This window comes from Rhea pennata, chromosome 7, assembly GCF_028389875.1.
Source record: "Rhea pennata isolate bPtePen1 chromosome 7, bPtePen1.pri, whole genome shotgun sequence".
Taxonomy (NCBI): domain Eukaryota; kingdom Metazoa; phylum Chordata; class Aves; order Rheiformes; family Rheidae; genus Rhea; species Rhea pennata.
In genome coordinates this window covers 34,989,212-35,012,163 of record NC_084669.1, presented here as the reverse complement: position 1 = coordinate 35,012,163, position 22,952 = coordinate 34,989,212, and the positions used below count along the sequence as shown (strand labels likewise).

Below are 22,952 nucleotides of genomic sequence, written 5' to 3'. Positions count from 1 at the left end.
CCACAGTCTTTCTCAGAGTTCTGCAGACTGTTCCATGAATATATAGACAAAAATACCCGAGAGTTTGCTTTTGTACAGATTTGTTGTATATTATGTTAGCACAACAGCTCAGTGCTGATGAAAAGTTGACTTAGTGTGTTCTATATTGGGATTTAGAAAGTCCAGAATGGATTATTTTATTTGTATTATCTATTGTAAATACAGTGATCATTAATATATATGTCTTTAAAAAATAATAATTCAGCCTTGAATGACCATGAAAGACTTACCAACACTGCCAGGTCAGACAGTGGAAATAATGGAAAAACCCAGGAAGACCTAAGAGTACTTGCATAACATTTTGACAACGTGAAAAAAATACTTAGAAGAGAAATTAATTTGCCATCAAATGATTCAGTTATTCAGTAACAAAGATTTAGTGAAAACATGTATCTCAACATGTAAATTCCTATATTATTTTAAAAGATAGCATGAGTTAACAGGAAGCTTTTGCTATTTTGATAATAAAAAGGTTAAAATATTTTGATGTGTTTAATTTTTACCAAAGCAACACAGAAGCTTGAAATCTCAATGCCAAGAATTCAAGTGTAATGCACATAACTTGTAAAATTTTGAGTAGGTTCTGCTAATAGCAATTTTGACACTTGATATGTAGCAAAATACTCCATGTCAAGAATCATGATGTATCAAAACTATTTAATTCCCTTGCTAACTCATAAGTTAGCACAATTTCATTAAAAGGAAGAGATGAAATTACTGGAAGACCCAAGATTTTGAAGTATAATGTTAATACAGAGTAGGCCTGGAAAAAACTACAAGGCGTAAGTTAATTCAACCATTTGCTTCAAGGTGGAATAAATATGCTTCTTCCTGTCAAATTTATCTATGAGAGCAATTCCATTGCTGTCTCTAAAGAATCAATTCCAGTAGTTAGCTAATGGAAACCTTTCTCTTGGTATCTAGTAAGATTTACCTCATTTGCTGAAATTTAGCATGTTAGTAGTGGTTTTCTGCAGAATGGACACAGAGGATCACAGGTTTTCTTTCTATGTCAGTTCTTTTTGTACTTAGAGATTCTTGTTCTGTTTCCTCTCTGTCTTCTGTACTGCAGATTAAATAGCTCCAATATCCTCCATTTCTCTTAAAAGATTGTGCCTTCTGTACCTCCTCTTGATCTGTTTTTCTCTCCTCTGGATGCTCTTCATCTCATTGATGCCTTTTTAAATTTTGTGTCGATAATTCATATTGCTCAATCCATTACACTCACTGTGGTCTCACCAAGAGGCAGTAGAGTGTAAGGTTCATACTCTTTTCTCTGTTTAAATATTTCAGTGTGAGGTTTGCCTTTTTCCAGGAGTATGACGTTATGATCAACTATAGATCCCCAGGCTGCAGAAATGCTGGTACCCAGCAGCGTCCCAGTTGTGTGTGTGTGTGTGTTGGTGATTGCTCTGAAGTGTAAAACACTGCACTTGTCTCAGCTGTATTACATCCAGTTATTTTTTCAGATCCATTCTCAAGTTTCTAAAGATCATTCTGAATTGTGAACCAGGCCTCTTAAATGTCATCCCCACCGTTACTGAAGGTACTGGGTTTCTACCAAAGTCAGGGCAGATCCCTTTAGAACATGCTGTGTCCCTGCAGCTTTTTTCTAACCAGTGTCATACCCACCCAATGGAATTGTATCTAGATCGTATTTCACTAAATTGTTTATGAGAATGACATGAGAAACAGTGACAAAATCCTGATGAAGCCAAGATGCATGACATGTTGCTTATTCATCCACAGGCCTATTACCCTGGCATAGAGAGATATTAGATTAATTAGACAAAATTGCCTCATCTAGGTTGACCTTTTAATGAAGGCTGATGCAAAAATGACATTAAACAATTTGGTCTTTTGACATTTTCTGTCTATTATCTTAGGCTTACCTTCTTGATAAAATAGGCTCAGCAGAAGTGCATATATTTTATGACAGCAATCAAAAAAAATTATTCAAGAATAAATGAATATAGGTCACAATTGGAACTGTTTTAAAATAGTTTAACTGAAACATGTTACTATACTTAAAGTGATTTGGAAGGATCATGCTCCTTTCCACCCAGTGTTCACTGATGTCAGTGTCGATGTGACTCTGTGCCGGGGAGGAAGAATATAGGTGAGATGGCTTCGCATGGCAGTTGAGCCCAGGCAGAGCAGGGGCATGGATCTGGTCTCTCTGAATCTATGCCATTATCTCCTAAACGTGAAACGTGGGATTTTGTATTCATGTTTGTAAGAGTGCTCAGAAGTTTTTCGTTTGCTCTAACAGGAAAGTGGATTTGATTGTTTTCTTAGTAACCTGTGACATTGTGGAAAAACGGAGTTCTCCTCTCCTCTTCTCTAGTCAGGGTTGCATGATACCTTGCAACAGTTGCATGATACCTTGCAACATACGAAGCCTGAAGCGTTAAGTAGCAGAGGGGAGGTTTCTCCCCTTGAAAAGGGTAGCTGGCTTACCTCTGTGTCTCAGACAGAAGGCGTTTTCAGTAGCTTAAACATTTGCTTGGATATATTGTGCTTCTTTTTGCTGTTTCTGTTTCCTTCATTCCATCTGAAAGACATTAATGTTGCCATGTAGCAGGATATTGTATTTCACAGTTCCCTCATTATAATGTCATCTTTCTGGTGGTTCCCAGATGCTGGGTCTGTGTTCTGTATCAGTATTGCAGCTGTGGGCTAGGGAATACCACAACATTCACCAATAGGGAAAAACATACTTGATTATAAAAAGCGCTACTGCTGTTCTTACGGCTCTGTAGCCCAATTCTTACTTTTGACTATTTCATATTTTTCTTTGAACAAGCTCACCCTACAGCCATGAGGACAATACATATTGCTTACTAAAATCGGTATCATGACAATATTTTTCTCATTAAATACATGGTTAAGTTTTTTGAAACAAAAACTGGAAAAATATTGCTTAAAATACTCAGTTACACTTTCTGATTCAGTGATGGCAATGATAACACAGTCATACTTTCCGAGACCTGTGATTTCCGTTAATTCATTTAACTGGGAAAATTAATCTTGTGACAGATTAATTCCAGCGTAAATAAAATCACATAAATGGCATGGCTTGAAAAATGTATGTTAATCTAATTTTAAGAATTAAGTCACTGGCTTAACTTTCAGTTAACAAGTGAGAATAAAACACAGAGTATTTGTTGGTTTTTGTGATATAATTAAAGTGTGGTAATAGTTGCTGTATGAGAAAGTGTAACTGTGAGTTCTTGATGAGCTACTGTGCACAAGGTAGATGTCTTCACAGAGCCTGAGTGATACTGAGACAAAAAATACTCGCACAGTAGCGCCATCGAGATCAATGGGTTGAAAGTATTTGGCCTCAGCTTAGTGGGATGTATAGTATCTGCACAGAGTAGTGCAGCAGTGCAGATTACATACTGCGCTAGATAGTACAACAAAAAGTGTATGTCTCTCTTTTTCCTGAATAGAACCAGAAATGACCACAATAAATCTTAGTCAGAGTCAAGTTTCTGGTCTGTCTCTGAGACAGAAGGTTTACCTAACCTTTCTCTGGAGCAGATTCGTAGCTTTGCTTGTAAGGAAGAACAGTAAGTTCTCACCATGCTGCATTTTCAGAAATTTTGCTGTTGGTAGAAACGAAATGCTTTTTAAAAGAAATTAATGCTTAAACATAGGACACATATGCATTTGATGTAGATTGAACATTCTGATTCCATAGTCTGAATTTTCACAATCACACAACATTCTCAGCCATACTAAACCTTTATTTGAAGCAATTTTAGCCTATGGAATGTTAGCAAACAGTCCAATCTAGACCTGTGGTGAATATGGTCTGTGTCTTGCCTGAGCACTATTTGACAGTGGCTTCATTTGAATATTGGATTTTTTTTTAATAGTCACTCAAGATACCTATTTGGTAATCTTACCACGTGTTGATTGCTGACGTGTTGATCTATTCCTTCATTTTGTTTTCAAAGACAGAAGATGTGTGTCTAAACAGATTCTTACAGTGAGGATTTGAACCCTCGGAGAGAAGAGGGCAAACATACCTGAAAATTCAGGACAGCTAACCGTATTTCTTTAATCTTTTCAGCATTTTGCTAGCTGAATATGTATCATATTACCTTGGCTATGTAATCCCTAAAAGTAAGATAAATCTATCAGTCATACTTAAACAGCCATTTGTAATGGCTGTTGGGGAAAATATATCATCATTTTTCTTACCACATTAATGTTAATAGTTTCATGGACAGTGCTGTCCTAGCCAGTGGCATAATCTATTTGGACTACCCCATGACAGCATACAGATTTTGAAATTTGAAGGTACTTAGGCTAGAATGGTTAACTCAGGCCACACTGTGTTTAAAGTATATGTTTAATAACACCCAGTGATTTTGTTTTAAACATAAAACTGACACAGATGTTTTGCAAAGCAAATTATTTTATGTTTCAGGCGAAGATGACTCAACTGCCAGAGGCTGAAAAGGAAAAGATAGCTGAACAAGTGGCTGACTTCAAAAAAGTCAAGAGTAAGCTTGATGCAGAGATTGAAATATGGGATGATACCAGCAATGACATCATTGTTTTGGCCAAGAGAATGTGTGTGATTATGATGGAGATGACTGACTTCACAAGGTAATTATGCAAAAAATGATCTTCAGTATTTATAAATGTTGGAGGCTATTGCCACATCGGTATGGCGAGAAATACTGATTTTTTTTAATGTCAGGTGACAGTGTCTTTACAAAACGGAGTGATTAAGCTAATGTAATTAGCTTTACAACACTAGCTAGGAATACTGAAATGCTGGAAAGGAAGTTTTGAGCTATGCTTGTCCTTAAATCTTTCTTTTTCTTTGTCTTTTATTCATTTGGTTGGTTGGTTGCAGATTTTGTCACATTTCTTAGCAGTTCGTTTTTCCTCTTCAATGAAAGGAAAAGTGACAAAGTAATGTAAATTCTCTAGTTAGCCAAGAGCTCAATTTTAGGCTGTAGTTCCATCTCATCTGTTATTCTTTCTGCTTGTACTATAGTGTGCTGTCAAGCGAGTAGTGTAATCCAGTTACGCATAAAACATGTACTGTACAGATCATATATCCAGCAGTGTACGTTCGGACTGATGCTTATTTCATACCACGTTGCCTGCTGTTGCTTTCATGGGAACTGTATCATGCTGCTATATATAGTTCTAAAGAACAAGATGTCCTATTGTAGATAGCTTTCAAAAACCGTATTGCTTTCTGCTGCCAGTGTATGCTCTGTGATCCAGTATATACTCTGTGATAATTGTATACATGAAACAATCTTCAGAAGCTTTTCCTGCTGTGCATAGAATGCATATGTAGCAATTTTCAGCAAATGAATGACAGCAAAGGGAGGTACTGTTTTTTCATATAGTTATTAATAAAATACAGCCAGTTCATGCACTTCCTATTTCATAAGATAATACTTGCTTAAAAAAAAAAAATCCTTTCATGAAAGATAAAAATTAAAATCCACAAATTGGATGAATTTGTCAGTGTTGCAGAGAGCTAAACCACCTAACAAAGCTGAGGTTTGTCTTATGCCCATTTGGAGAAAGACAATAGTATTTTGTCATGCTAGTGCTTTTCAAATTCATCTTCATCTGGGAAAAGCTTAAAGACCTGCAATCTAGATCTCTGGATACTTTGTATTTTCTTTAAGGGCCTGTTGCTTTAATGTAAAGAAGAGCTTGCACTGTAAAGTCAGCCTTTACAATCAGAATCACCTATTTCACCAGAGTTCTTAAAATTGATAGTAAACCTATCAATCAAGATTAAGAGAGTCAAGTTTTGTACTTGTTCCTGGTCTGTGACTTTCAGTTGAACACAGTGTAATGTACCCTTTCAAGAGCAGCTTTTGTCTTCTGTGTGTGATCTCCAAAGAGTCCACTGAAAACTGTAAAAAAAAAAAAAAAATTGGTGGAACAACTTACTTGATGGGAAAAACTAAAATCTAACGGGGAGAGGTAGGGGAAATCCTAGTCTTTCCTTAGAAGTACTATAGGTACAATATAAAAAGAATCAGAAATTTTATCTCTTTTAAGTGCTGGGGAAGTTCTACTTTGTAAAATATGCTTCTAATACGTTAAAAATCATGTAAGCATAATTAGTCCATAAACAGCAATGGAACGGGATTGTCCACTGCAATATGGCTGCTTTGCTTTCTCCCCTGGTGCAAAGAAAATCAGAACATGTGATGTATGCCTGACTATGGACCAAGGTCTAAAATACTCCTGGTGTGGAGCTGTAACATTCTACTGTATCTTTCACCAAAGAAAGCAACGCTTCTGGGTAGAAATCAAGCATTGCTGAAGATCTGATTATACTGTAAAATTTGTATAGAAAGATAGGAATTGCAGTACTGGAAGATTATTTTGAATATTCTCTTCCCAATTTTAGGAAATCTATTACTGTTTTTACTGCGTGGGTGTTTAGACTGGAGTTTGAGATTTGCAAGTATATACAAGACACTCCAATGTTTGTGTGTCCAGTGTTGGGAGTAGGACTATTCTTTCAAATCTTTGACTCCATTTTTAGCACTATTTGTAAGAGAAACCAAGGTTCCCCCTTATACTGTCCCAGAAATAGTAATGCCTTACAAGATACCAAGATACTTCTGTAGGCCAGGTGCCTTTGCTGTTCTTGACTCGTCAGGTCTGTTCAGAAACTAATTTCGAACAATTCTTCACTAACTGAACCTTCATGACCATGTCCTACTGGATGTGTTCATGAATGCATTTTCTGCATCTACTGTGCAAACAGACATTAGGTCAGGATAGTGTGTTTGTGTGTAATATGCATTTTTCCATGTTTCTTTAAATATTTTATGTCCTGAATGATAAAAAAGTGGTAAAATGCTATGATGAACCTTGCTACCATGAACCATCCATTAAGTCACTGTCATGTAAAGCTTACACCTTACAGATAGAAAATGTGAATTCTGATCACCAAAAGGAGGTGGATATATTTCAAATATGACCAGGGTACAAAAGGAGTAGAAGTCAAAAAGTCTCTTATGCTGAATATTGAAAAGAGGAGAACATTGAAAATCTTACGTTCCTTTTTAAGATGAAGGAGAATTTTCTATGAGAGTTGTAAACACAGAAAAAATGTGTGTACTGGGTTGCCCCGAAGGTATCTTCAGCCCAGTACCCTGCCTCAAACAATTACTAAAAGCAGATGCCTAGAAAAACATATCCTACTCCCTGCAGGACCCAGCTAAAACTGGTAGTAATCAATACATTTAACTTGCTGCTTACACTCCAGTAGATAGGACATTGTTTCAGTGTGTTGGTGGTTGTTGTGTCTAGCAAGCTGAATAGAAGGAAAGAGAAAAGAACAGAACTGGCTGTTGAACAGGCAGCTGGACTTCTGGGAGGGTAGGAGGAGGCTGGTTTGGATTGTGGCATCAGATCTGTCATCTGGGAAGCAAATGTCTCTACACTGTGCTTCTTGGTTAAAATCTTGGCCCATGCACCAGTTGGTTCTCCTGAAACAAAAGAGTTCGCAAAGATTTGGCAGTGAAGAAAATACAATTTCGTGGAACAAGGAACTCTAAGGAAGCGCACAGACAAAACAACGTTAGGCTACGGCTAGCTTATGTTACTCAGAGTTGTCTTTTGTCTTAAGAAAGGCTGACTACAACTTTGTGAGCAGTTACCTCAAAACTGTCCTCTGACTTCTGAAGTTATTATTTTCCAGAATGATATTTTACAGAAACCAAGTATATTGCTAAAAAACAGGCTTGGATACATTATTGATCCAGTATCCTAAGTGTGCTGATTTGTCTCCCAGTCAGAAAATGCTTTGTTCTTTTTTTCCAAGCTTTTCTGACAATTCTCAAATTACATCATTGGTAAGGAACTTTGCAGTGCTTTTGAAATAACTTGTTCCATAGTTCTTTATATGTTTAAAAACACAATTTAGGGCTATATTGGGGACAGGCATAAAAATCAGCAGTTACTAGTTACCCCGGAGAGAGCACTGGGGTAAGGAGATGCACATGTGGCTTATGTCTGTATTTCCCCTTGGGAAGCAAGGCTGGTGTGCAGTGATGTCTGTCCTCTGCCAGTATTTTCAAATGAACAACAAGCAGATCACTAAAAAAAGGATGGGTAAAAAAAGAGGAATTTTGGCATATTTCAGTGTATACAGGTAGTTATTTAAACTGTTTTCTTCCTTGTTTTTCTCCTATCATGTTACATTTTGCCTCAAGTCCCTGTAAAGAAGCATGAGTATTTATTGATCAAAAGTGTCTAAATTTAAGGAGAAGTAAAAGCTTTGGTTTTGTGGGGGAAGTGCATTTTAACGTCATGTAGGTTGGTCATGTGTTTTGTTCTTCTGTCTTGTATAGCCGTAAATAGAAATAAGTTAGCCAGCTACTATAGTAGTTTTAATAATCTGGTGAAAATATTCTAATTTCTCTGCTGATTAACTAAAAAAAAAAAAAAGAAAAATGATTGCTAGATTGATCTTTTTGAGCATTATGGGTAAATAGAACGGGATTTTTTTCCTTGCCATAGCAAATTTATAATTAAGAGTGTATTTATCAGCGTATGAACACAAGTTTCCTTTTTCTAAGTAATAGCTCTAATTAAAGCAGTGCTTAGGATCAGAACACTACAGTCTTTAATGAATTCATGCTGAGAGAGTAGCAAAACCAGATCAGTATTTTAAGTGGAAAGGAAAGTCTGCTATGACCTTGTTAAGGTTAGTGTTGGTGAGCAGCCTTAATGTTTGAGGCTAGCTCACCAAGGAAAGTTCATTCATAGTAACAGAACTGCAGGACACCTTTACTGCGAGTTGTTCACTGTACTGTGCCGGCAGAGAGGATATTAACTGTTAGGTGCTCAGGAGAGTTTCAGGTGTAGGAAGGCAGAGCTTGTAGCTCTGTGTAGGACAACTTTGAAGATGGCCTGAGTAAAACCAGCTCTGGTAGCTGACTTCTGACTAGGCTGTTCGGAAGCACTTAATGGCTTTACATGGGCTTCATGGTATCCTGCCCACGGATTCAGGATTCACACTGTCTAGATGAAGTTTCTATGTACGTTGTGGAGAGAAAATAATATTCGCTGCCTTTTTACCTCTCTCATTTTTGTAGATTTGTTGAGATTGCAGAGTCATACGCACTTCTCTTTTCAGCAGAGATTCCAGGAGGCTCTTCAGAAAATATCTTGTATTTGTTCTTAATACTTGACATTTGTTTCTGAAAGTGATACCAATATCAGAATTAATATTAGGATAATAGTAAAAATAGCCAAAAGGGGGGGGGGCTGGTGCTCACCTAACCAAATCATCAACCAAATCTAACCAAATCATCTCCGTAAGTCCCCACCTTACCTACGTAGTCGGCCTACTATTTCACAGTAGTGGCAAAAGGCTGCAATCTAACCTAGAAGTTCTCTGTGTAGTACTCTTTGATTAAGGGCAAATGCAGCTGCTAAATGCAACAAATGTCTATACTTGATCGTAGCCAGCATTTTAAACCTTAATTCAGCCATACTCTTTTCTGTGGTCTTTGCTTGTGAGGCAGTAAAGGGGAGACAGGAAGCTGAAGAGGGTATATTTGAGACCGAGAAACAGGATGGGAATTCAGGCTGGGAGTTCTGTCGCTGCTGGGAATTGAGGAGGCCGCCCTGGGGGACACAAATAATGAAAGAAGAGGAGAGAAAAGGAATTGCATTCTTGTTCAAAGACATCCCCAAAGTTCCTCACCATATCCCACTAATTGATTTATCCTTCTTGGTGTCTCATCCCAGTTCAGAGTTATGCATAATCCCTTCAGCAGCCAAGCATTTCTGAAACACTGTGGAGCCCTTCCACTTCCCCTAAGCATCCACTGACTTACTTGTCTTCCTCTCCTCCCCTGTAGCTCTCTAATTTTTACTGATTAAACCCAACTCCAGTCATCCATCTGGAAATTTGCTCACATTTCCCAGTGCTTGTCTTGTCACTGATCCCTAACCTATTCTGAAACAGCCACAGAATTTAATTGAATCTGTATTGCTATAAACCCTGAGCTGATCAGATGCCATTACAGCCACAGTTCCACTTTGGATATGCATGAAAACTTCCCCATTCCCTGACTTCATCACTCATACCTCAGTATTCACAGTTTACTGTTATTTCAGTTAGCAGTTTCACTGTTTTTGAGAATCCACGGGCACTCAATGATTACATCATAAGTTCAAGAGAAAGTTTTTTCTTAAGTATATCAAGAATTTTTCAAAAATGGAAGGTTGTGAAAGTTATGTCAACAGTAATATCGTCCCACTGAGTCATCAGAAGGGCAAGTGTTACTTTGGAGAAGTAGGTGAACTTAGGGTTCTATCCTGATCAACTTCAATAGAGGTCATTATAGAAAGATTTAAGATAAATGTATTTTTAAAGGAAGTAAAATTCAGTTGTATGCACACACATTTGCGCATGTGCATGCTGTTCTATCATACTTCCAGAAAATAAGATTTGCTTGAGACAACATACTGGATAACGCAGTTAAGATAAAAAATGTTAAAATGGGCAGCATAATTATTTTATGCTAGAGATGCTAGAACAGTATAAATGTTACATATTTGACTAAAATTTTTGTGATATTTGCAGAATATTGACTATCCTGCCAGAATTACACATATATTAACTAGTAGCCTCAGGCAGCTGTTACCCTTAAGTAGAAACATGGTCTCTCAGATTTGTGGAGGATTGTTGAGATACGTCAAGCTAATTCATGTCATGTAAGGTAGAATGTGCTGACGTTGCTCCTCCTGTATGTCACAGAGCTTTTAAAATACATATAAATTTAGCTTTCACAGGTGAGGATTTTGAAGGCAAGTATCTTGCCTCTGTAATCCTTCTCATCTGAAAAGGCTGATTTTCATAAGTGGTACTAGCATCTGTTTATTTGTATGTTTTTTATTTGGAATGTGATAATTCACACCAAACATAATACTCACATGGATGCTATCTGTTCTTGCAAATAATTTGTCTTTAAATATAAAATACCTAAAACCATCATTACTGTCAGAGGTATGTCAGCAGATAATCAGAAGTAGCATAAACTATTCTGGTGGCCTCATCTTTTGAGTGTGCAGTGTGGGATATTTTAAGAGGTAATGATTTTATGAAGTTCTAAGTGTTTATTTCTGACAGCAAAATTTCTAAAAAAATTTCATGATGAAGACATCCAGATTTCTTATTTTCTGTAATTATTGACTATGGCAAGGTGTTAATCACCTTGTGGAATTGAGATCTTGGAGCCAAAAGCAAAGTATTTAACACGTATCTAAATTCCACATTTTACATCTAACTGATCAGATTTTTTTCCCCCTTCAAATGAAGGAAGAAAACAAATTTTGTTTTAGGTTGGGGAAAGTGTTTTGCCGGAGCAGAGAGTTCTGCTTAACCTAAAATGAGTAATTACATTTTCAAAATACAAGGTTTGTAGACATGTTTCTCCAAAGTAAAAGTGTTTAATTTAAAAGATGTTAAAAATTCAAACCAGAAAATTTTACACAGCTCTGCTCTATCACTGAATCCATTTTCAGTTTATTTGAAGTATCCAATTTGCCTGCAAGCTGAATAGATAAGTATTTTGGGGATTTTTTCTTCTATGATATGCATAAATAGCAGAAACAGTAATCTTAATAAATACGATAAACTGTGGAAGCATAATCTATTTTAGATATTGTTATAAATTATAAGTCAGAGTTTACTTTTGAACTGTGAAACAAACAGGATTGTTCTAAATGGGTGAGCAATATGCAACAAGTAGTAAGGAGGTTAGGTGAGAATAATGGCAAACATATCAGAAGATACTTGCTGTTTCGCAGGTAAACAAACTGATGTTTAAGTTAGATCTTAAGCAGTTGACCTGTCAAGCCTGTGAAGCAACCTGTTTCAGTGCTTCACCTATCATGGTAAAGAATTTTTCCTTTGCATCTTTCAGGAATTTTTTAGCTGCAGTTTGTGGCCATGCTTCTCATCCTCTCTGCTGTGCACCCCTGAGAAAAGTCCATCTTCTCTATATCCTCCTCATTAGGTAGCAGAAGAATGCAGATTAGATCTCTCTTCAGCTGCTTTTCCTTGAGGATAAACAAACTTTATTCCCCCAGTTTCTGCTCTGTATCTTACATATTCCAAGCCACCTAACTATCTGTGGTCTGTATTCAGTTTGTCAGAGTCTCTGTAGCACTGAGTTCTGACTTCAGACAAAGCATTGCAGATGAAGCCTCACACAGGCCAAGTATAGGGCCATCACTTCCTCCAGCTCTTGGCAGTGCTCTTCCTAATGCAGTCCATTACTTTTTTTTTTTTTTTTTGCAAAGCTGCTACCTAACAGAGTTAGTCTCTAGTCTGAGTTGATACATGGAGTTACTCCATCACACATGCAGGGCTTCTCATTTGATTTTGATGAACTTCATGAGGTTTCTGTAAGCCCATTCTTCCAGCTTACTGAGATTCTTCTAAATGGCAGCCCAGTCCTCCAGGTATCAACCACTACTTAAAGTTAGTGTTACCTGCAAAGTTCCTGAGGGTGTGCTATGTCCCATCATTCAGGTCGTTGTTGAAGGTGTTAAACAGTTTGGCTCCACTATTAACCCCTAAGGAACCCTGCTCATAATAGTTGGTCAGTTAAACTTTGAACCACTGACCATTACGTGTGAGACCAACAGTCCAGCCATTTTCCCACAGACTTTGCAGTCCACGCATCTAGGCCTCTTTCTTCAGTTGGGCCACAAGGATACTGTGGGAGGCAATGTCAGAAGCCTTGATAAAGTTAAGGTAAAGAACAGCCACTGCTCTCCCACAGCCACAGAGCTAGCCATTTCGTCGCAGGAGGCAGTCAGTTCCCCCTCAGTCATCTGCCCTGGGTAATCTGTGCTGTTTCTAATCTTGTTCCTGTGCTGGAGGTGCCATCCATAGGGACTTGTTCCATGGTTTTCTGAGGGACTTTGGTGAGGTTGACTAGCCTGCAGTTCTGCAGATCCTCCTTACCTTTTGGAGACCAGTTTGAAGAATGGCTTGTAACTGTGCAGTTTCTTCTTTTATGCTAGCTTTCAGGTTATTCAGCAGAGACCATTCCTTTGTACTGTAGCTGGACGGTATGTACCCCAGTGCTGCCCAGGACAGAGGCAGTGTTCGTGGTAATAATTATTGCAGTATCTTATTAGTAACTTCTAACTTTTTGAAGATTTTAAACTTCACAGCCTCTCTTGAGTTCATTGCAGTTTGAAGTTACAAATGTATCACTCAGAAGTTTCTAGAGTACAGTTGTCACTTCAGTTCCCTTTGTAAGCACTAGTAAACATCCACAGAATGCAGTTAACGTAGTAAAGTTTACCTAGTAACTCTTGGTGATCAATCTGTGCTGCAGAGGCATTGCTTTTGTTCTCCCTGAATCCTGATCTTCATGCTACTCTTTACAGTTCTGCAAAAACAGAATTATGATTTGTGAGCCAGGTTATGATTCCTGAGAAAGGCTACAGTGGAAAGCGTTAGGTTTCACAAAGTTTTTAAGAAACATATTGAATCACTATTGGATCTGTTTCCTTTTTGAGTGAGGGAGCAATTGTACTGCGAGGATGCAAGCTCTTAGCAAACTACCAGGACAGAAGGAGTTCCTTTTACTATTTTTGATTTCTCCTGGTGACCTAACTACATTGCAGATCTCTTTCTATATTAAGTTTGTGCAACTGCTTCACTGTTTCTCCAACTGCCTTTCTTTGGAGGGGTAAAGCATTCACAGTTAGGTCTTTTATGCAAGAATTTCAAAAAGCAAAACAAGCTTGCTTTCTTTGTGCAGCTTTCATTTCTCTCTGTGTCAAAACTGAAAGTGAACATGACTTTTTTTAATTACTGAGCTTAGTGGTTACGTTAACACTTTCAATCAAACAGAATGGCAGAAATAATTATTTTATTTGGACTTTTGACCTTCCTAATTCTTATTTTTATATTGGCAGCCTTACACTTGAAAGCCATTCTGAAAACTCTCATTTTTCTTGGGGGAAAGTGAAGGGTTTATATAAGTAGTAGAGCTCATTGATGGAATTGTTTTTGTGCAGACGTGAAGAAACAAATTCTTCCAAAAGAATGTTTTACTTGGGTGAAAACAGGAATCACTTGGCAGTTGAAAATAACTCCTGAATTTCAAACATACTTGAGCCAGACTTTCTGACAAGTCTGAGCCTTGTTCTTTTAGTAGGACAACTAGCATTTCAAAGTTATGTCCACCACAAAAGCATGAATATAATACTGTACTCACAGAGGAGAGAATTCTACTCAAATCTGTTTAAAAGTCTGTGTTAAATTCCTTGATTTAAAACAATTCTGGTGATACTTAGCTTTTGCAATATCTTCTAGTAGACTTGCTGCTGGACTCTACAAAGCCACTTACGAATCATGTTTCTTTCATGCAGTAGAATGCCTTGTAGTCGTGGAAGCTGTGATGATGGATCCCTCTTACTAGTGTAATTATGTGCACCACGTTTACATTTATAAACTACTTTTAAGACCAAGCAAATGTATTCCATGTTAAATAGTAAGCCTCTTGAAGTTCACCGTTTCTGTATGCTGTGTACATTGTTTCTGCTGATATGTGGGAGTTGTACATCATAAATGGTAAAAAGCATGCATAAGACAGAAATACATAAGCGGGAACACTAAAATATTTTTTTAAACCACCATTATCTCAGTAAAAGTGTAACTAGTACTTCCTTCAGAACGATAGACCCTCTGTAAGTCAGATAATAAATCACAGAACCATAGAAAGGTAAGGTTGGAAGGGACCTCTGGAGATCATCTAGTCCAACCCTCAGTGTAGGCCATTCAGGGATTGAACCCATGACCTTGGCATTAGCAGCACCGCACTAACCAACTGAGCTAATGTTGGATTCACTGCCTAGTCATTGTTGCTGCTTCTCTATTTTTACTCTTCTGGGAGATTGGAATACATCTGTTGTTTTTAAGCACCCTTATAAGTAATCCAGTAGCTATTTCAGGGCACTGAAATATTTCATATTTCTTGATATATGTGCTACAATCTTTAGCATAGAAATTGAGGCCAAAAAAAAGGTATTAAGACATGTTTGTTTGTTGGGCCAGGCAGTTAACAAGGAACTAAATTCCTCATGTACGTAGCAAATGATAGCTTGATAAAATAGGGACCTATTTATACAGCTTACAGCTAATACAAGTGGTCATTAAAATATGAGATGAGAGGATATCTCCTTGTGCCAGAAAGCTCTGTCTTTTTGCCTTTCATCTTTCTGGGCTTAGTGAGTTCAGGGCTCTCCAGTATTAGCACCTGCCAGCTGAGAGGACAAATTCAAAGCAAGAAAGGTTCAGGAAGTAACTGAACAGCTGCCAGGCCGCTGTTTGAGGCAGCTGGGCTCTGCTTTCTGTGGCAGCACGGTTTCTTCTGCGGGGAAGAGGCCAAGGGAAAAGCTGTGCCTGTATGAAAAGCATTAGGCTTGGCACTGAGCGGGTTGTAATGCCAGCTACACACACAGTGTAAGTTGTACTTTATGGGGCATTCACCATTTAGCAGGGATGGGCAGAGACTTCCAGCTTTCTAGCAAGGAGGAGCAGGGCATCCCAGAAGTGCCGTGCAGCTGTTATGCACCACTAATAACTACATACTCATTCCAGCCTCCTGCTGGGTCAGCCAGCACTGCTCTGAGGCTGCTCCAGTCCCACTATAGTACTCTTCTTTTCCTTAAGGCAGCAGGAGTGAGAGCCTGAGGATGTGAGGATGCAGGCCAGTGTTGGAGCAGCAAGGGCCAGCTTCTCCCTAAAGGAGGCAAGCCAGGAAAGAGGGTGGCTCCAGGACACAGTCCCACAGCATCTGCACTTGGTGGTCAGAGCAGTGTCACTGACAGTCCCAGACAGGGTAAGAAATGAAACAGGGCCAGAGTCCATCCAGGGACTCCAGTCAGGAGCAAAAGGAGACTTGGCCAAAGACAGGCTACAGTGCACACATGAGGGGTCCTTCCAGGAGACAGGCTACTTAAAACATAGGACTAAAGTCCATCCAGGAAGTAGGGCCAGAAACAGGGCTGGAGACAGGCTCACCAGTGAGCCAACTCAGGCTGGGACTGGGGCTTGGGCCGTGAGCATGAATAGAGTTCTGGGGCCCGTGGGCGCAGAGGCTTTGTGAGGGGGCTCCGGCTGGGCTGGTCGGGACAATTAAGGCCTGCTGAAGCACTCAGAGACCTGACAGCTGGAGCTGAGTGTTGTTTCTCCTGTCCCTCTTCTGAGTTCATCCTGATGGCTGGGGGCCACAGTGGGGAAAGCCAAGAGGTGTCCAAATGGGATACAGGGCTCTGATCAGTCACATACTACAGTATGCTTTTATCAAGGCAGTGCTCAGGGATGTGACAGCTTTTGTAGCATTCTCCAACTGGCAGTGAAAAGGCCTTCTGAACTTTTTGTGGCTTGTTGCAAAGCTTGCTTTTTTTGTTTATTTTGCTCAAGCTGTTGTTTGGTAAGAATATCCAGCAATGTCTCCTACAGAAGTAAAGAAATGATCATTAAAAAGGCAAAGCACCTCTGTTCTTGACTTCTCCCTTTAAAATCTATGCCTGTTTTATGGAATGTATTTGCTGTATTTTGCAAATGCTGTATATTTTTTCCTGTAACACCATATGTTCAGGTTTCTCTTGAATTAATCAGAAATTAGAAATGTAAATGTTTGGGAGATTTTCCAAGAAATAAAGACTGGAAATTTGTGAAGTTATTAACCCCTTAATTGGAAATGTAGGCACATGAATGAATTAACTATGACCAGAAAGTTGACTAAAAATATTACTGTTACTTCTTTTCTGTGAATTTGATATTGATTAGATTGAAAGTTGTGCCGCCTTCTGTAAGAGATCCATCACGTCCAGAATATGATGTACACATTTCTTCTAACTGTTTATTGTCTAAGAATGAAATAAGCTGATAAATGACAGCTACTACACTGTTGAACTGGCTAGTGTTTATGAAATACAAGGCACTGGGTAAGTATCAAGGCAGAGTTTGTGAACTTGGAGTAGGGCGATGTGAGTGCATAAAAACCAGTATTAACTGTTCAGAGGAAGAGAGAAATAGTAGTTGCAGATAGTTACATAGAGCGAATACAGGTCAGTGGGACATTGTCTTGAACAGCAAAAGGGAGTGTTGTCAGTGCTGTCACTGTGGACTGGTGTGTACTTCAATTTGTACGTTGTAAACTGGTGTATACTTCCTTCAGCACAATTTGCAAATACTCTCCTGATGTTTGGTCGTGATGATCAGGATGTGGAAGTAGAACAGTGATGGCCTTTTCTAGACTGCTGCTCTGATTTCAGTGAGGAGGCAAGCGGATATCCATTGAGAAGGGGATGAGGAGGGCCTTGCAATCCTGAACTTCTCAGCTAACTAAGCTGCCAGCTTCTCCCCTTTTCCCCTAGGATCAGTGCTATCAACTTTGGCTTTTCAGAGTTTGCAGGTTCATCAGGGGCTGTTGCATACACAGCAAAAAGGAAAGTCCCTGAGCAAGGAGTAAAAAAAGAGAAGCTATTCTTGTAGAAATATTTTCAAATTCTACGAATATGGAGGTTTTTCATTTTTCTACAAAGATCATGCCAAGTTAAAAGTACTTCAGAATTCAAAATGTTTTTCAGGCCTTTTATGTCAAAATGTAAAATACGAAAAATCCTTGAGAGAGCTAAATTTTCCAAAGGAGAAAGTTAGTACAATATCTCAGTGTGAATTAGTTGCATATATAGGTAAGTGCTTCTGTTTTATATTTACAAGTGCAGTAAATCAAAAACATTAGAGGAAAAAACAAGCTTTGTTCCTTGGTGTGCTGGGCATATAGATATAGATGAGCTGTAGGTGGAGTGCAGGTTTTAAGGAGGTACCCAACCCTATCCAGATCAGCTAGAGCCTCTCCAAATTGTGTACCTGGCTTTGGCTCTTTGGTGTATCATAAGAAAGTTTTAGAGTGGGGAGTAGTAGTATGCTTGGAATTGTCAGCATATGGATTAAGTTTTTCCTAAAGGATTGTTCTGTTACTGTGTTACATAGCACTTGCTGCAGTCATTCTCTTCTCTGTGCAGATGAAGCCTTGCTGATTTCAGAGATACCACCTTCATAAAAACAGTTAATCTGTATTCTTTCTCCTCTCCCTGCTCAGTCTACCAAATGTCTTGCTTTCCTCTGTCTGAATGATTGGTCCGCAGAAAAGGGTTTCGTTTGAACCTTTCATTCCTTTATGGCCAAGAGTCAAGTGGGGATGGAGTTACCATCTAATGAAACATAACTGTTCCCAGAAGCTGCCAGGCTGCAAACAACCTTAGTGCATTTTCTGTATGATTGATTTAATTTACTATTCTTTTAGTTTAGTCTCCTTTTTGAATTTGCATACTTCTTCTCTGAGAAAATCTATCTGAAGTGCTCACCTTGGGAACATGCTGAAAATATAAACACTGCTGAACTGCTGTGTTTTCTGTTGAAAATATGACTGCAGTCTGTTCCAACTTCTGTTAATTAAAACCAGGCCCTTTTGGGGTTCCCATAATACTTTTTTCTTCAACACTATATAGCATTTTTAACATGCATTTTTTTATTTAATGCCTTTAAAGACTGCTGTTCTGTTGCCTTTGGGGTTAAAACTGTGTCGTTCTCCTTAAAATGGCACTGATAGTGGCATTCAGCTTGTCATAGCATGCCTCAGTCCTGCTGTAGCATAACCATTCATAAAGGTCAGCATATAGTTTTGCTTCTGTGTCCAGCTATATTCTTGACACCAGTGAGGTATTACACTGTAGGGCAGAAGGAGGTATGCCTGTTCTGAGCCTCTAGCCCAAACTCCTGACTGCCCTGACACCAACTGAGAAAGCGTATCTGAGCTTTCTAGTGTAAAGGTGACATTTCCTGTGTCAAGGCCTGTGCTCTGTGTAGAGACTGACTTTGTTGTTTGGTTGAGAGAAGGTCAAATGAGAAACAGAAAACAAAAGTTTGAATTTCAGTGGACTGGCTTGTAACGCTAGCCTCCTTGTAAGTCAGTTGGCCATCGGTGAGCTTTGTTCCAATGAGGCTGTGTTCACACTGATACAGGAAAACCTGGTCAGAGCACAGTGCAGATCTCCCTGTATCAGATCTTGTTTTCATCCAGGCCGGTTGGGGTAAAGCTGAGTAAGTGCCCTCCTCTCTGCCAGATCCATGCAGTCAGCTGCTTCAGGGCTGGTTTGCAGAAAGACTACAGCCAGCTGACCCATTTGGAGGTCAGTATCTGGGGATATGGAAGAGGTGTCACCTTTATGTAAGTGAACATGATATGTCTGTTTGGGCATATCTGGGTCACACAGACGTATTCTTACTGCAGAATACATCCAAAACCAGTAATACCATGAATGCTTTAGTGAAAAATTGTATCAGGGCTGTGACTTAAGCTCATAGGAGATGGCAACAGGGTAGAAATACAGCAGTATCTGTATGATAGACTGCAAACAAGTTTTTCTTTCGCAACATTTGCTCATGCCTGTCTCAACTCTGAAATAACAGTTCAGATCATCTTAACAAGGTTGTCTGAGAGCTTTGCCCTTTATGTCAGCAAGCAGTGCATCAGATGTATCAAATTGTTCTGGGTGCTCTGTGGTTGCAGTAAGAAGGGATGACACTGTTCAGTATACTCTGGTTAGGTGAAAATACATGGAAGGTGTCTTAGAGCTGATGAGGATATCTTTTTTTAATGGTAAACTTAATGAAGAGATGTTTGAGGAAATTAGCTTTACTTATACTTATTTCACAGACCATTGAGATTGTCTCTACGTACGGGTTTAATTTATTCCCCTAAACGAGTGGCATAGATTGTCCCTGAGGTGGTCTTCAGATTTACGGAAAGGCTACATGTCATCAACATACTAGGAAGCAAAATAACTAAATTAGGTCAAAGCAGTAAAGAAGATGTCAGGGGAAGGTGGAATCCTTGCACAGTTTCTTGAGTATCACAATATAAATAGCAAAAGTAGGGCTATTTAAAATCCTTGATGATTATTGGGGAAGAGGGTAAATTCTGTGAGAGGAGGGAATAAGAGGAAGGCTTAGCTCTTAACTCAGACATGGCTGTGAAAACAGCAGACACTTTATAAGTCTGCCCAGATAGAGCAGAGCTGCTCATTTTTAACAATTTGCTCAATATTGATTTTTCCTTTCTATAAACACAACTGGCACAGGAGTAGACTGAGCAATGAATATATATTGAGAGGAAATGCAGTCAAGCTATAGATAAATGAAATAGAGCTTAGAAGTAACTGCCTGCCCTGAGAAGAAACACTTCTACACGGGGTAATTGAACATTTGGATGAGGGCACACATTAGGGGCAAGAAGGAGGTGTATCCCATGCTAAGATTATTTAATAAACTGTTGAAGTAGACCTAATATGTCTTCCTTGACAACACCAGACCTGGTACGTTGCAGTCATTGAAAGGGAGGCCTCTTCAGGCTTTGGTACACTAAGCAAAGTCTGGCTCCTAGTACCAAAAAAAGGCGTGTGTCTGGCTGCTCTTTCTGCAAAGAAGGACTGCAGAAAGTCCCTCACCCTCTTGGAACTCTCTTAGGGACTCAGCTCCATTCTCATCTTGGCATTTCCAGTGGCAGACCAGTCTCCCACCCAGCTGAATTTATTCTGATTACTCTTTGTGGGCAGAAAGATAATCATAAAGAGTTAATTTTTACTTAAGGAGTCTTTACTGTTGCAAGGACACAAACTTTGTCTGCTTCTTATTAGACAGGTGACAATCTGTAAGCATGTGTGTGGAGACTAGTTTTAAATCCATTTTTTGGGGTAGATATTTTGGCCTGAGACTTAAATGCTATTTTACTGGCCCTTCTGTGAGCACACTGTGACTAGGTGCTTACCTCCAGGTATATCCTATTTTCTTGGTTAATTGCAGATAGTGGACTTCCGATTAGTGTTGTGTCAGAGAAAAATAAAGTAGAGGGATCTAGTTCTTGTTTCTCACAGCACAACTTCCTATTTTCAACTGGGTGACTTAATCACTGCTTCCCCTGATAGTCTGTGAAGGGTCTCCCATAATCTTTTTCTAGAACTGTAAAAGGGTGGGTCAAAATTAAGAAAATACTCTGTCATTCACACTGAAACCTCTGCTCTACACTCAGCTATAAGCAATGATTTATTTTCTGAGTTTCATTTACTGATCTAAACATCCTCTTTTTCCTGTTGGCTAAATCATCTGTGGAAAGCAGCATGTTTGTCGGTGAGTATGGCAGAGAAGCCTCTTCTGTATGTGTGGACCTGTAATTGCTAGACATGAAATTGCCTGCTCTAAACACTCTTTTTTCTGGCTGATTATAAACAGGTTGTAGTTCCCAGTTAATTTAGTACTTTGTGTTTTTGTACTGGAACATAAGTGATTCCATTTTTTTCTCTCTTGAATGTCATCGGTAATGCCATCTGATCTCCATTTCGGATGTGTCTTTTCAGGTGGGCTATCAGAGGTGGCAGAGGAGGGAAATGTGAGTATTCTAAGATTGATTACCTTTAAGAGTTTTAAAATATATGTAGAGGAATGCATGAGCTGTGGTCATGAGGTACTACACATCTGTGAGAGCTAATGTTACACCAAGTGCTTTTGCTGTCATGGGGTAGATTACGAAGAATATATTAGGAAAAAGTTGCTGACAGTGAAGTTACTACTACTAAAAGATGTATTGCAACAATGTCCACTCTATCTGTTTCCTTTAATTTTCCTTTTATGCGTGAAATGTATTCTTTGTATAACCTTATATTCAGTGGCTGTAAATGTGTAGCTGATAACCAGATCAGGCTCTGCAGCTCGTCTCCGTCAGGGTGTTTTATTTTAACACAGTATTTATTTCCTAACACCTCTTTACACAAAGCGTAATTTTACTCTGGTACTTACAGTTCAATCTTGATTAAGAAGAAAGGGCATGAGTTGAAATGGTGGTGGGATTTGTTTTTCTCAAAAGACAGTTTCAGAGTAGTCTGCCATTTGGCACACCAAATGCTTTCCAAGAGCAGCTCTTGTCTCTCAGTGGAGTTCATGTGAGCTTTAGGTGGTGCTTGAAGAGCAGCCAGTTGCAGCAGTTAGGCACCCAGTGCACCTCCTTGCTCTCTTGCATTCCCAGATGAGGGCCACTCGGATAAGGTGTCTCCTCTGTTTCAGTTGATGAGCAAAGCAGACAAAAGGTGAGGAGTTGTCCACCCAACCACCATGTCATTCTTTCCCTTCACATCTTTGCTGCGGTGTGGAGCCTACATCTTGTGCTTCCTTTCACAGTCAGACTGTACAGTGTTTGGCTGAGTCAGTGTTGCCAACTCACATTTTTTTAGAAACCTTAGTATGTATTTTCATATCTTCATATCTTGATCCTTGAGTTGTGTTATTGTAGGTGAAACTCAAATCGAGCGTTTTTTTAAGTTGTTCATGGCTACAGAGCAAATCTTGAAACTATGACCCTAAAGGCTTAGCAACTAGAAAGCAAATACAAAAATTCTCAAAACTATCTTCAGGTCTTGTGTTAATTATTCCAGTTTTGCATTATTTTTGGAGCCTGACTTAACAATACTTGAATGATTGAGGCGGACAGTGCAAAGATTTGGGAGGATAGGGACATGACCCTTTTTCCTTTTGAAAAAAAAAAAATGATACTGTGGAGCTCTTCATAAATCTGTGAGTCATCAACAGTACAAATGAGAATTTGTTAACTTAGATAATTTTTTTCCCCAGAGCATGAATAAAAGGCAAATACCAAATAGAGGCAGGAAGGTACAAAAAAACCCATCATACAGTTCTGTCTAAAACTGCTCTTTTTCATTATGTATAATACAGATTTTTACTTTAAAAATGAAACTCTTTTGCCAAACATTTTAAAATACAGCCTAGATTTTTTTTCAGT

The 22,952-nt window shown here is 38.8% G+C and overlaps 1 protein-coding gene across 4 annotated transcripts in view; it reads left to right on the top strand.

Annotated features, from left to right (window-relative positions):
- CTNNA3 (catenin alpha 3) overlaps nt 1-22,952 on the top strand; it is a 456,698-nt gene that overhangs the window by 399,629 nt on the left and 34,117 nt on the right. For all 4 annotated transcript variants that reach the window (XR_009959014.1, XM_062580676.1, XM_062580675.1 and 1 more), the window contains exon 15: nt 4,481-4,662. Coding sequence is in view for 3 of the 4 variants with exons in the window: in XM_062580676.1 (XP_062436660.1) it covers nt 4,481-4,662 (182 nt within the window). In the remaining variant the exon portion in view is untranslated. The remainder of the gene's footprint in view (nt 1-4,480; nt 4,663-22,952) is intronic.